At 45.0% G+C, this 14,016-nt stretch overlaps 1 protein-coding gene across 7 annotated transcripts in view; it reads left to right on the plus strand.

The window, feature by feature from the left end:
- Positions 1-14,016, plus strand: part of LOC137373594 (centrosomal protein of 128 kDa-like) — a 442,182-nt gene that overhangs the window by 20,558 nt on the left and 407,608 nt on the right. For all 7 annotated transcript variants that reach the window (XM_068038587.1, XM_068038590.1, XM_068038589.1 and 4 more), the window contains exon 7: positions 2,972-3,044. In XM_068038587.1, coding sequence (XP_067894688.1) covers positions 2,972-3,044 — 73 coding nt within the window. The remainder of the gene's footprint in view (positions 1-2,971; positions 3,045-14,016) is intronic.

Raw genomic sequence — 14,016 nt, forward strand, 5'->3', positions numbered from 1 at the left:
ATTTCTTAAATACTAAGAGATTAGAAAGTGTAGATGTACAAAGGGACCTGGGTGTCCTTGTCAGTAAATCACTGAAATCTAACATGCAGGTGCAGCAAGCAATTAGGAAGGCTAATGGTATGTTGGCCTTTATCGCAAGAGGATTTGAGTACAGGAGTAGCACAGTCTTGCTTCAGTTGAATAGAACCTTGGATCGACTGCACCTAGAGTATCATGTACAGTTTTGGTCCCCTTATTTAGGAAGGATATTATTGCCATAGAGGGAGTGCAACGAAGGCTTATCAGACTTGTTCCCGGGATGGTGGGGCTGTCCTATGAAGAGAGATTGGGAAAACTAGGGCTTGTATTCTCTAGAGTTTCGAAAAATGAGAGGTGATCAAGTTGAAACCTACAAAATACTTAAAGGGATAGACAGGGTAGATGCAGCTAAGATGTTTCCCCTGGTTGGGGAGTCTAGAACCAGGGGACACGATTTCAAAATAAGGGGGAAGCCACTTAAGACAGAGGTGAGGAGAAATTTCTTTACTCTGAGGGTTGTGAATCTTTGGAATTCTCTACCCCAGAGGGCTGTGGAAGTGCAATCATTTGAGCGTGTTTAGAGATTGACAGATTTCTAAATACCAATGGTGTAAGGGGATATGGGTATAGTGTGGAAAAAGGCATTGAAGTGAATGATCAGCCATGATTGTATTGAATGGTGGAGCAGGCTCGATGGGCTGAATGTCCTACTACTCCTCCTATGTTCCTATGAAGCTTAACCCTAGTTATTCTTCTAACGGAAACAAGTATTGGTATCTTTTATCTGAGCAATCAGCACTTCTTCAGTGACTGCGTATTGACTTTTTGCTCCCCTCATATGAAAATGAAATACTATAAAGATATTTTGCAAAATTAAATCCTGCGTTATGTTCAGATCCAGGATGGGAATTGCAGGAAATTAGAGCATTTTTCAGTACCTGAGTGTCAGAATTGAACAGTTGAATCCAACATGAGCCGCACGCAGAATAATGCTCCCTCAAACTGTGCCTTGACCGATGTAGATTGTGGCCTCCATTGTACTAACAATGACAGTGTTTTGATCTCCCACGCCAGTTATCCTCAAGAATGACAATGCTCATTAATGCCAAATTGTAGGCACTGTTGTGCAGAGGGTTACTGTTCACTAAGAGCTTTCTGTCCAAAGCGATTTTACTGCTCCATCTGAACCAGGGTCAAGCCTACAGTGCAATAAGGGTGCTGATATTTATAAGGAGGATACGGACAGAGGCTGAAGAAGCTGACAAAGCCAGGCGGAGGTGGAGGTTCTGCCGCATTTAATAGCAGGATCTCATTATCTGTTTTCCTTCTGTTTTGCACCATGCCCTGGGCAAATTGACAACCTGGGTGACTAGGAACACCAGTGGCAGAAGTCCACTGGGGACCTTTGGGGACGTTCCCCAGCAATCATGAGGTAAAACAGGTCATCGTTTAGGTGGGTGAGGGGTTATGGAATAACACTGAGGCCAAGTAGTTCGAACCAACTATGTGGCTTGGCCCTTGAGAGTTATGGATATTTTGAAAAGAGAAGGAAACCTGTTTATTTTGGGGACAAACTGCAGGTAATCCAGTACAGATTCAAATCTCTTATTTTTGGTACTGATGCTGAGTGACCCTTTTAAACTCTGGCACACATGTTCCAATATGGACTATTGGAGGAGAAGTGGGTCCTACTGCCTATGAACTGAACAATTCAAACACGCTGTTGCTTTATAAATTTATAAAAAAGCTTTCAATGAAACAACAGTTTAAAAACAATGTTTAGTGGCTAAACATGAACAGTTGTTGTGCTTTAGAGTTTGTCCCTTTAGCTTCCCCTGTTGCAGTCGAGCTTATCCTTTTTATATAGAATTGCAAAGAATGTAATGCACAGAAAAAAGCCATTGGCCCAAAAGGTTCATGCCAGCATTCATGCTGCCCTTGAGCCCATGTTCTTGTGCAGTCGGTTTTTAAATCAATAGGCTGAATTTTCCTACAGGATTTGGGAATCTGATATAAGGACCATTTTCGGCTCCTGATCCCGCTGGTGTCTGACATCTGCCCCAGCACAATCTTACAGAAGGTGGCCAATTAAGAGATGCCTCCGTTTTCGCTGTCCAGTTAAGGATTTCGGGTGGAACAGTGACATGGGAGACCCAATCAGAAGGCCCGCAGCACTTGACGGCCAGCAGCCCCAATGAGGCTGCCGAGGCAGAAAGGGGAGGCATTCTTGGATGTCTGCAGGGAATTTAAAAATATAGAAAGCCCACAGCTGTTAGAGCCATCAGTGTGGATGAGGAACCCCTCCACAGGTTTAATTGTAGCCTTTTCATCCTTGCAGCTCCTTCGTTTGGGCTTTGGGAGGAGGCGCCGATGCTGCCCCCCCCCCCCACCCCGGGCCAACCAGCAGGATGCCCCCTCCACGTAGCTGCCAGTCTCCGGATTCAGAAGTGGGGCCGGTCCGATGCTGGGAAAATGCCAGCTGATTCTGAAAATGACCCCAAGTGGGGTATTAATTGGCTGTCCGTCTCTAGGGAGCAGGTTGCCGATTTGCATGGTGGCTTGCCTCTGGGAAACTCACCTGGAGCTGGGACAGCATCGGGCAGTTATCCAGGCACACAACCATCTGCATCCACCAAAGTCACCTCCGCGGGGCTGGGAAAATTCAGCCCCATGTACCTAGCTGCGCACAGCAAGACGTGTTGAATGAATTGAGTAAGTCTGATATTTTTAGTGATCAGCCTTTCTGTTGTTCCCTGTTGGTTCAGTCCTGGTGGAACTGTCAACAGATTTACTCTGCTCTTCCAAGCCTGGGGCAGAAAAAAATTTAGTTTTGTGCTGCTAAAAGTCAAATCACATGGGGTGGGGTTATTGGGTTGAGGGGTTACTGGATTTTGGGTTTTCCTTCAGGGTTACCTTCAACATAGATGAAGTGTAAATCTGTTTCCACCAACAGGACTGACGTGGAGACTCGAAAAGCTGTGAATTCTTTATCAGAGAAACTCCGAGACATGTCCAGAACAGAAACGGTGAGTTTCTAAATGTATGTTCTGCAAAAATGCAATTTTGCACAGATTTAAGAGTAGCAAAACAAGTTACTGTTTTATGTTAGTGCAAGTGATTTGGGGTATCTATTTAACCAGAGTAAGTAATTGTTTTTTCATTCATCCCGGTATTATTATTGTTTTAATATTTTGAAATTGAATAGAAGCTACTGAGCTTCTGGTGTGTCCATGTTGGGTAGAGAAGCAGACAGGATGGGGAACTTATCTTGTTTCATTTCACAACATAAATCCTCAAGAATGGAACTTGATTAGAGGTGGGCAACAGCTTGAGGCTGGAACTCCAAAAGTGGAATAACAGAAGCATTTCTGCCTTTAATTATATGTTGGGGAGAATGGTGGGAACCGAAACAAAGCCTTGTTTGCCACATAATTTGGTTCTTCAAGAACTAATAAAAAAATTTTTTTATTCATTCACGGGATGTGGGCGTCGCTGGCCAGGCCAGCATTTATTGCCCATCCCTAATTTCCCTTGAGAAGCTGGTGGTGAGCTGCCTTCTTGAACCGCTGCAGTCCGTGTGGGGTAGGTACGCCCACAGTGCTGTTAGGAAGGGAGTTCCAGGATTTTGACCGAGTGACAGTGAAGGAACGGCGATATAGTTCCAAGTCAGGATGGTGTGTGACTTGGAGGGGAACTTGCAGGTGGTGGTGTTCCCATGTATTTGCTGCCCTTGTCCTTCCAGTTGGTAGAGATCACCGGGTTTGGAAGGTGCTGTCTAAGGAGCCTTGGTGCATTGCTGCAGTGCATCTTGTAGATTGTACACACTGCTGCCACTGTGCATCGGTGGTGGAGGGAGTGAATGTTTGTAGATGGGGTGCCAATCAAGCGGGCTGCTTTGTCCTGGATGGTGTCGAGCTTCTTGAGTGTTGTTGGAGCTGCACCCATCCAGGCAAGTGGAGAGTATTCCATCACACTCCTGACTTGTAGATGGTGGACAGGCTTTGGGGAGTCAGGAGGTGAGTTACTCGCCTGAGGATTCCTGGCCTCTGACCTGCTCTTGTAGCCATGGTATTTATATGGCTACTCCAGTTCAGTTTCTGGTCAATGGTAGCCCCTAGGATGTTGATAGTGGGGGATTCAGTGATGGTAATGCCGTTGAATGTCAAGGGGAGATGGTTAGATTCTGTCTCGTTGGAGATGGTCATTGCCTGGCACTTGTGTGGCGTGAATGTTACTTGCCACTTATCAGCCCAAGCCTGGATATTGTCCAGGTCTTGCTGCATTTCTACACGGACTGCTTCAGTATCTGAGGAGTCGCGAATGGTGCTGAACATTGTGCAATCATTAGTGAACATCCCGACTTCTGACCTTTATGATTGAAGGAAGGTCATTGATGAAGCAGCTGAAGATGGTTGGTTTTAGGACACTACCCTGAGGAACTCCTGCAGTGATGTCCTGGAGCTCAGATGATTGACCTCCAACAACCACAACCATCTTCCTTTGCGCTAGGTATGACTCCAGCTAGCGGAGGGCTCTCCCCCTGATTCCCATTGACCTCAGTTTTGCTAGGGCTCCTTGATACCATACTCGGTCGAATGCTGCCTTGATGTCAAGGGCAGTCACTCTCACCTCACCTCTTGAGTTCAGCTCTTTTGTCCATGTTTGAACCAAGGCTGTAATGAGGTCAGGAGCTGAGTGGCCCTGGAGGAACCCAAACTGAGCATTACTGAGCAGGTTGTTGCTCAGCAAGTGCCGCTTGATGGCACTGTTGATGACACCTTCCATCACGTTACTGATGATTGAGTGTAGGCTGATGGGATGGTAATTGGCCGGGTTGGATTTGTCCTGCTTTTTGTGTACAGGACATACCTGGGCAATTTTCCACATTGCAGGGTAGATGCCAGTGTTGTAGCTGTACTGGAACAGCTTGGCTAGGGGCGCGGCAAGTTCTGGAGCACAGGTCTTCAGTACTATTGACGGAATTTTGTCAGGCCCCATAGCTTTTGCAGTATCCAGTGCCTTCAGTCGTTTCTTGATTTCACGTGGAGTGAATCGAATTGGCTGAAGTCTGGCATCTGTGATGCTGGGGACTTCAGGAGGAGGCCGAGATGGATCATCAACTCGGCACTTCTGGCTGAAGATTGTTGCAAATGCTTCAGCCTTATCTTTCGCACTAATGTGCTGGGCTCCCCCATCATTGAGGATGGGGATATTTGTGGAGCCACCTCCTCCAGTTAGTTGTTTCATTGTCCACCACCATTCACGGCTGGATGTGGCAGGACTTCAGAGCTTAGATTTGATCCATTGGTTATGGGATCGCTTAGCTCTGTCTATCGCATGCTGCTTACGCAGTCTGGCATGCAAGTAGTCCTGGGTTGTAGCTTCACCAGGTTGACACCTCATTTTGAGGTATGCCTGGTGCTGCTCCTGGCATGCCTTCCTGCACTCTTCATTGAACCAGGGTTGGTCTCCTGGCTTGATGGTAATGGCAGAGTGGGGGAATTGCCGGGCCATGAGGTACAGATTGTGGTTGAGTACAATTCTGCTGCTGCTGATGGCCCACAGTGCCTCATAGATGCCCAGTTTTGCATTGCTAGATCCGTTCGAAATCTATCCCATTCAGCACGGTCATAGTGCCACACAACACGATGGACGGTATCCTCAATGTGAAGGCGGGACTTCGTCTCCACAAGGACTGTGCGGTGGTCACTCCTACCAATACTGTCATGGACAGATGCATCTGCGGCAGGCAGATTGGTGAGGACGAGGTCGAGTATGTTGTTCCCTCGTGTTGGTTCCCCCACCACCTGCTGCAGACCCAGTCTAGCAGCCATGTCCTTTAGGACTCGGCCAGCTCGGTCAGTAGTGGTGTTACCGAGCCACTCATGGTGATGGACATTGAAGTCCCCCACCCAGAGTACATTTTGTGCCCTTGCCACCCTCAGTGCTTCCTCCAAGTGCTGTTCAACATGGCGGAGTACTGAGTCATCAGCTGAGGGAGGGCGGTAGGTGGTAATCAGTAGGAGATTACCTTGCCCATATTTTAACCTGATGCCATGAGACTTCATGAGGTCTGGAGTCAATGTTAACGACTCCCAGGCCAACTCCCTCCCTACTGTATACCACTGTGCCACCGCCTCTGCTGGTCTGTCCTGCCGGTGGGACAGGACGTACCCGGGGATGTTGATGGCAGTGTCTGGGACATTGTCTGTAAGGTATGATTCCGTGAATACGACTATGTCAGGCTGTTGCTTGACTAGTCCCTTAGTGTAGTGTGTTAGCTATTGCCGCTCCATTCTTATGCTATTTTAAGTTGCTGCTTTTGTAAGAATACTTGGATTGGTACCCCAATAAACCTCAAGGAATAAATCAAAGAGCTATCTGGAAATTCTTCATCTCCCTACCTGAGGAGGGACTGGATGCCTGAATTTGGCTCGCTCAACCCATTCCAAATTATATTAATGTATCCACTGCCAGTCCCTTTTAGAGTACATTTAAGCTGCTGACCAAATGCCTTAACCTCTTGCCAAAATCATCAGAGAAAGTCAGACTCGAAACTCATGAACTGACATTTCTTTATTTATACAATAAAATAATACAATTACTGTCTTAATATTAAACAGTAAGAGTCTGCAATGTACTGAGGTAGATATTAATTAATGGGTTTAATCTGCAGCTGTGAAGGCAGTTCTTCCCAGACTGCGGCTGTTGCTGGCAAGGCTGGCATTCATTGCCCGTCCCTAGTTTCTCTGAATAGGTGCTGGCAGCTGTCTTCTCGAGCAGTTTGATGGGCCTCCCTCTGGGATGCTTGAGTTTGCTTCCTGCATGCCAGCACAATGAATCTCAGTCTGTTTTTCTTCCTTTATTGATGCTGAAATAAAGTGATTATTCGTTGCTGTTGGAGCACATAACTAGGGCAAGAAATAAATTGACTCTGGATTGAGTAGGTGTTTAAATTTTGAAGGATATTGGATGATTGAATTTAAAACCTCTTCAAGTTCTTTGCAAATTTGGGGGAAGCAGAAACCATTATAAACTGTTGGTAGCACAGAACAAGTTGGCATAATTTTAAAATATAGCACAGAAGGACGTGTAGCTTGTTGTAAAAGGAAATAAAGCTTGCCAGTACAGCATCCTACATGGTTGGTAGAAGTTACTTATCTCTTTGCCAAATGTCGATATGCTGTCCTTGTTAGAATCATACAGCACAGAAGGAACCAAGGAACATGAGGTCATTCAGTTCCTCAAGCCCGTTCCGCTATTCAGTTAGATCATGACTGATCTGTATCTTAACTCCATCTACCCACCCTAGTTCTGTAACCCTTAATACCTGTGACTAACAAAAATCTATTAATCTCAGTTTTGAAATTTTCAGTTGACCGCCAGCCTGAAGAGAGTTTTGCCTTTACACTGCACAGTTGTGTGAAGAAGTGCTTCCTGACATCACCCTTGAATGGCCCAACTATATTCTAAAATTATACTGTCTCGTTCTGGACTCCATCACTAGAAAAAATAGTTTCTCCCTATCTATGGTGCTTGTGCTAGCTCTTTAAAAGAGACATCCAATTAGTCCTACGCCCCTGCTCTTTCTCTGTCGCCCTGCAAATCTTTACTTTTCATCCAATTCCTTTTTGTAAGTTTCTATTGTTTGCTTTCACCTCCCAAGTAGCACTTGCTCAGCAATAACCTGCTCACTGACGCTCAGTTTGGGTTCTGCCAGGGCCACTCAGCTCCTGACCTCATTATAACTTTGGTCCAAGCATGGACAAAAGAGCTGAACTCCAGAGGTGAGAGTGACTGCCCTTGACATCAAGGCAGCTTTTGACCAAGTATGGCATCAAGGAGCCCGAGCAAAACTGGAGTCAATGGGAATTGGGGGGAAAACTCTCCGCTGGTTGGAATCATACCGAGCACAAAGGAATATGGTTGATGGAGGCCAATCATTTCAGCTTCAGGACCTCACTGCAGGAGTTATTTGGGGTAGTGTCCTAGGTCCAACCATCTTCAGCTTCAATGACCTTCCCTGCATCATAAGGTCAGAAGTGGGATGTTTGCTGATGATTGCACAATGTTCAGCACCAGTCGCAACTCCTCATATACTGAAGCAGCCTGTGTCCAGATGCAGTAGGACCGGGACAACATCCGGGCTTGGGCTGATAAGTGGCAAGTTATATTCGCGTCACACAAGTGCCAGGCAATGAACATCTCGAACAAGAGAGAACCTAACTATCTCCCCTTGATGCTCAATGACATTACCATCGCTGAATCCTTCACTATCAACATCCTGGGGGTTACCATTGACCAGAAACTGAACTGGACCAGCCACATGGGTGCTATGGCTGAAAGAGGTTGGAAATTCTGCGGCGAGTAACTCACCACCTGTCTATCATCTACAAGGCACAAGTCCGGAGTATGTTGGAATCCTCTCCACTTGCCTGGATGGGTGCAGCTCCAACAACACTCAAGGAGCATGATACGATCCAGGACAAAGCAGCCTGCTTGATTGGCACCCCATCCATCACCTCAGCATTCATGCCCTCCACCACTGACACACGATGGCAGCAGTGTGTACCATTTATAAGATGCACTGAAGCAATGCACCAGGGCTCCTTCGACAGCACCTTCCAAACACCCGACCTTTACCACCTAGAAGGATAAGGACAGCAGATGCATGGGAACATTATCACCTGCAAGTTTCCCTCCAAGCCACACACTATCCTGACTTGGAACTGTATTGCCATTCCTTCACTGTCGCTGGATCAAAATCCTGGAACTCCCTTCCTAACAGCACTGTGGGTGTACCTACCTCACATGGACTTCAGTGGTTCAAGAAGGCAGCTCACCGCCACCTTCTCGAGGGCAATTAGGCCTGGATCCCACGAACGAAAGAAAAAACTCCTGCTTCTCCAGATAACTGAAGTCCCTGGTGTAATTTTAGTAAATCGCCTTTGCACTCTCTCCAAAGCCTTGCTATTCTTAAAGTGCGGTGCCAAAATTGGGCACTGCTCCAACTGAGTCCGAACCAGTGACTTAATTCTTGATTTTTTTGATGAGGGACTTCAGTTATGTGGATAGATTGGCAAAGTTGGGGCTGTTGTCTTTAGAGAACAGAAGGTTGAGAGGAGATTTGATAAGAGTTGCTCAAAATCATGAGGGGTCTGGACAAAGTGGATAGGGAGAAACTGTTTCCGTTGGCGGAAAGATTGCAAACCAGAGGACACCGATTTAAGGTGATTGGCAAAAGAATCAAAGGCAACGTGAGGAAAAATGTTTGTACGCAGCTAGTGGTTAGGATCTGGAATGCACTGCTTGAGTGTGTTGGAGACAGATTCAATTGTTGCTTTCAAAAGGGAATGGTATGAGCACTTGAAGAGAAAAAACTTGCAGGGCTACAGGGAAGCCGCAAGGGAGTGGGACTAGCTGAGGAGCTGTTAGAGACCCTGCATGGACACAACGAGCCGAAGACAACTGAAGCTGCTCATTGCTGCTCTGGCAATTTTTTGTTCTTAATTGTTTCAGCAAAGTACTGTTTAAGTATTGAGTATTGGATTAAGGAGAATATTACAGTGCTGGTGAGAGAGGATGTCTTGGAGGCATCTAGGAAAGAATGTATTTGGTTAGAGCCAAGAAACAATAGAGGTAGCATTTCACCAGTGGATGCATTCTATAGGCCATCAACTTGAGAAAGATTTGGAGGAACAAATTTGCAAGGAAATTATGGAGGGGTACAAAAACTTTCGTTATAATGGGGGACTTTAATTATCGTATTATAAACTAGGATAGTAATACGATAAGTGCAAGAGTTTCCGAAGTGTGTTTGAGAATTTTCTTAATTTAGTATGTTCCCAGTCCAATGAGAAAGGAGGCATCGCTGGATCTGGTTCAGGGGAATGAGGTGGGTCAAGTGGATCAAGTGTCAGTCAGTGAACTTTCAGGGTGCAGTGATCATAGTATCATTAGATTTATGTTAGCCATGGAAAAAGATAAGGAGCAATCCAGAGTACAAACAATTAATTTGAAGGAGGGCCAATTTCAATGGGTTGAGAATGGATCTGGCCCAGGTAAATTGAAATCTGAGATCAACAGGCAAAACTAAATTAATGGACCAATGGGGCTGCCTTTGAAGAGGAGATCGTTCAGGTGGAGTCGAGGTACATTCCAACAAGGGGGAAAGGTAGGATAAACAAAGCGAGAGCTCCATGGATGACAAAAGAGATGGACAGTAAGAAGACTAAGTATAAGGGTGAGTATGACAGATGTCAGATTGGTAATACAAGTTAGAACCAGGCTGAATATAGGAAGTTCAGAAGAGAAGTGAAAAAAGAAATGAGAGGCAAAGAGAGTGTATGAGTACTTTGCATCTGTCTTTATCAAGGAAGAAGATTCTGTCAAAGTCGCAAGGAAAGAGGAGGTGGTTGAGACGCTGGATGGGCTAAAAATTGATAGAGGAGATGAAAAGGCTGTCTGCAGCAACTACAGGCCAGTCAGTTTAACCTTGGTGGTGGGAAAGCTTTTAGAAACGATAATTTGGACAAATGTGGATTAATTAAGGAAAGGCAGCATGGATTTAAGGACAAATCATCTTTAACTAACTTGCTAGAGTTTTTTGATGAGGTAACAGAGAGGTTTGGTGAGAGTAATCTGATTGATGTGATGTACATGGACTTCCAAAAGGCATTTGATAAAATGCCACATAACAGGCCTGTCAGCAAAGTCAAAGCCTCTTGGATAAAGGGGACAGTAGCAGCGTAGGTACCAAGTTGGGCTGAGTGACAGTAAACGGAGTAGTGGTGAATAGTTGTTTTCAGACTGGAGGAAGTGGGATTCCCCGGGATTCGGTATTAGGACCACTTTTTTTCTTGATCTATATTAATGACCTCAATTTGGGTGTGCAGGACACAATTTCAAAATTTGCAGATGACACAAAACTTGGAAGTATTGTGAACTGTGAGGAGATCAAGGCAACAACACAGAAAGCCTGGAAGTGGTTAGCAAATTCTGCTACCTCGGGTCCACAGTGACCGGCAATCTGTGCCTTGATGCAGAGCTCGATACTTGCATCGGGCCTACTCGCGAAATGCACATGGGATAACACTAAGCTGATCCTTGGGACCGAGCCGATGGTTTATAAGGCCTGTGTTCTCAGCATACAGCTACCAGGAAAAGAAGCTCAATAATTTCTATCTTCGCTTTCTGTGGCACATTATGGGTATATCCTGGCAGGATAAATTCACAAATACAGCAGTCCTCTCAAAGGCAGAGCTCCCAAGTGTGTTGGCACCTTAGCCTGAGACTGTGTCCCTGTGTTCTAGATTCCCTGACCAGTGGAAACAATCTCTCAGCTTCTACCCTATCAAGCCATTTCAGAATCTTGTATGTCTCAATTAGATCGCCTCTCATTCTTCTAAACTCCAGAGAATATAGGCTCAATTTACTCAGCCTCTCATCATAGGACAACCCTCTCATCCCAGGGACCAATTTAATAAATCTTCACTGCACTGCCTCCAGTGCAACTACATCCTTTCTTAAATGTGGAAACCAAACCTGCACACAGTATTCCAGGTACGGTCTCACCAAAGCCCTGTACAATTTTAGTAAGACTTCTTTATTCCTTTCCTCCAATCCCCTTTCAATAAAGGCCAACCTGTCATTTGCCTTCCTAATAGCCTGCTGCACCTGCATGTTAACTGTGTGCGTTCCTTGTACGAGTACCCCCCAAGTCTCTCTGAACATCAACACTTGCCAGTTTCACACCTTTAACAAATATTCTGCTTTTCTATTTTAACGACCGAGGTGAACAATTTCACACTTCCCTACATTATACTCCATTTGCCATCTTGTTGCCCACTCACTTAACCTGCCTATATCTCTTTGCAAAAGAGATATTTAGGGCCTGCATGTCACACTTGCAAGCATCCTTGAAGCAGAGCTTTGGACGCCCCAGTGATCATCTGGCTCCGGCTACCTCACCATATAGAAGGACCTTGGGTGTGCGACCTTCTTGCATCCTGCAGATGTGTCTGCTCCATTGCTGTAGACTACCATAATGACCAGTTGCTACAGCAGCTTGGCAACAGCTGCCAACATCAAAAACAACACACAGCATCACTTGGCAGCTTCACATGCTGCACTTGTGGCAGAACCTGCCTCTCGAGGATTGGCCTTCACAGCCATCAGCAAAGGTGGACCCCATCTAAATGGATCGTTTGCTGCATTTCCATCATCTTTCATAGATGGGAGGATAGTGAATAGACTTCAACAGAACATAGACAGGCTGGTGGAATGGGTGGACATGTGGTAGAATAAATTAATTTAAAGAAGTGTGAAGTGATACATTTTTGTAGCAAGGATGACTGGAGGCAATATAAACTAAAGGATACAATTCTAAAGGGGGTGCAGGAGCAGAGGGACCTGAGATGTATGTGCATAAATTGTTGAAGGTGGCAGAGCAGGATAGGAAAGCAGTTCATAAGGCTTAGGAAATCCTGGGCTTTATAAATAAAGGCATAGAATACAAAAGCAAGGAAGTTGTGATAAACCTGTATGAAATACTGGTCCGGCCTCAACTGGAGTAATGTGTCCAGTTCTGGGCACCACACTTCAGGAAGGATGTGAAGACATTAGAGAGGGTGCAGAAATGATTTACAAGAATGCTTCCAAGGATGAGGGACTTCTGTTCTGTGGATAGATTGGAGAAGCTGGGGCAGTTATCCTTAGAGAAGAGAAGGTTGAGAGATTTGCTAGAGGTGTTCATAATCATGACTGATCTGGACAGAGTAGATGGGCAGAAACTGTTGCTATTGCCAGAAGAGTTGAGAACCAGAGGACACTGATTTAAGGTGAATTGCAAAAGAACCAAAGGTGACATGAGGAAAATCTTTTTAACCCAACGAGTGCTTAGGTTCTGGCATACATTGCCTGAGAATGTGGTGAAAGCAGATTCAATTGTGGCTTTCAAAATGGAATTGGTTAACTATCTGAAGAGAAGAAATGTTCAGGGGCAAAGGCAGGGAAGTGAGATTAGCTGAGTTGCTCTTGCGGAGAAGCCGGCATGGACGTGACTGGCCAAATGGCCTCCTGTGCTGTAACCATTCTATCAATTTATGGTTTTTATAGCTCTCTGCTGCCATCTCGTGAGAAACAAAGCACTGCAGTATTACTTAACTGCATACTTGGGGAGAATGTGAGCATTTTATGACGTTAGTTCCTGGATCAGCTCTGCACAAGAATATTCAGCACCCTGAGCAGTTAGATAATATTTTGTGTAGTTGATCATGTGGGAGATGAAGACCAATTATAGACTCCTGAATTGCTGCTTCGGCGAATACATCAGTGAGTGAGGGGATGTATATGTAAAAGACTGACTTACATTTATATAGCATCTATGTTTGAACGACATAGACGGTGGAGAGGTTGTTTAGCAAACTAGAATTTCAGGGGCGAATCTGTCATCCTTCCATATCACTGCAGATGTAAACTAATCTATTTTAGCCGTTTTATTTTCTGTTCTGCTTCCTGTCAATTCCTCTATAAAGATTTTCCATCTTCCTAAGTTTACTCTTCTAAATCTTTCACCTGTATTATTGACTGTATTCTTTGTATTATGATACTAAATCAAACGATACAAGAATTAGCAGAGCCAAGCATTTACTTGTTTCCAGGTTACTGATGTGTCGTGATTGACTAATTGTTAAATCTGATACAGTATGTAATCTAGTACTTTACTTCATACACTGTTAGGAAACAGTACTAAAATTACCTCTATGGAGATTAATGGTCACCTTTCCCTTTTTGTCCTTGATCTGTCTATTTCACTTCTTGGATATTGAAACCCTTATAATATTGCAGTTCCTCAGTCTTTCTTACTTGCTGAAGTAGTTCTTCCTCTGCACCACTTTGAGCTAGCAGTGTTTGGCGTTCACTGCCTTTTTGTCGCTACTAATTTTTACCCATATTGCTGCTGCTGTTGCCCCATGACTGATAATCCACCCTTTTTTG

This window comes from Heterodontus francisci, chromosome 9 (assembly GCF_036365525.1).
Source record: "Heterodontus francisci isolate sHetFra1 chromosome 9, sHetFra1.hap1, whole genome shotgun sequence".
Classification (NCBI taxonomy): domain Eukaryota; kingdom Metazoa; phylum Chordata; class Chondrichthyes; order Heterodontiformes; family Heterodontidae; genus Heterodontus; species Heterodontus francisci.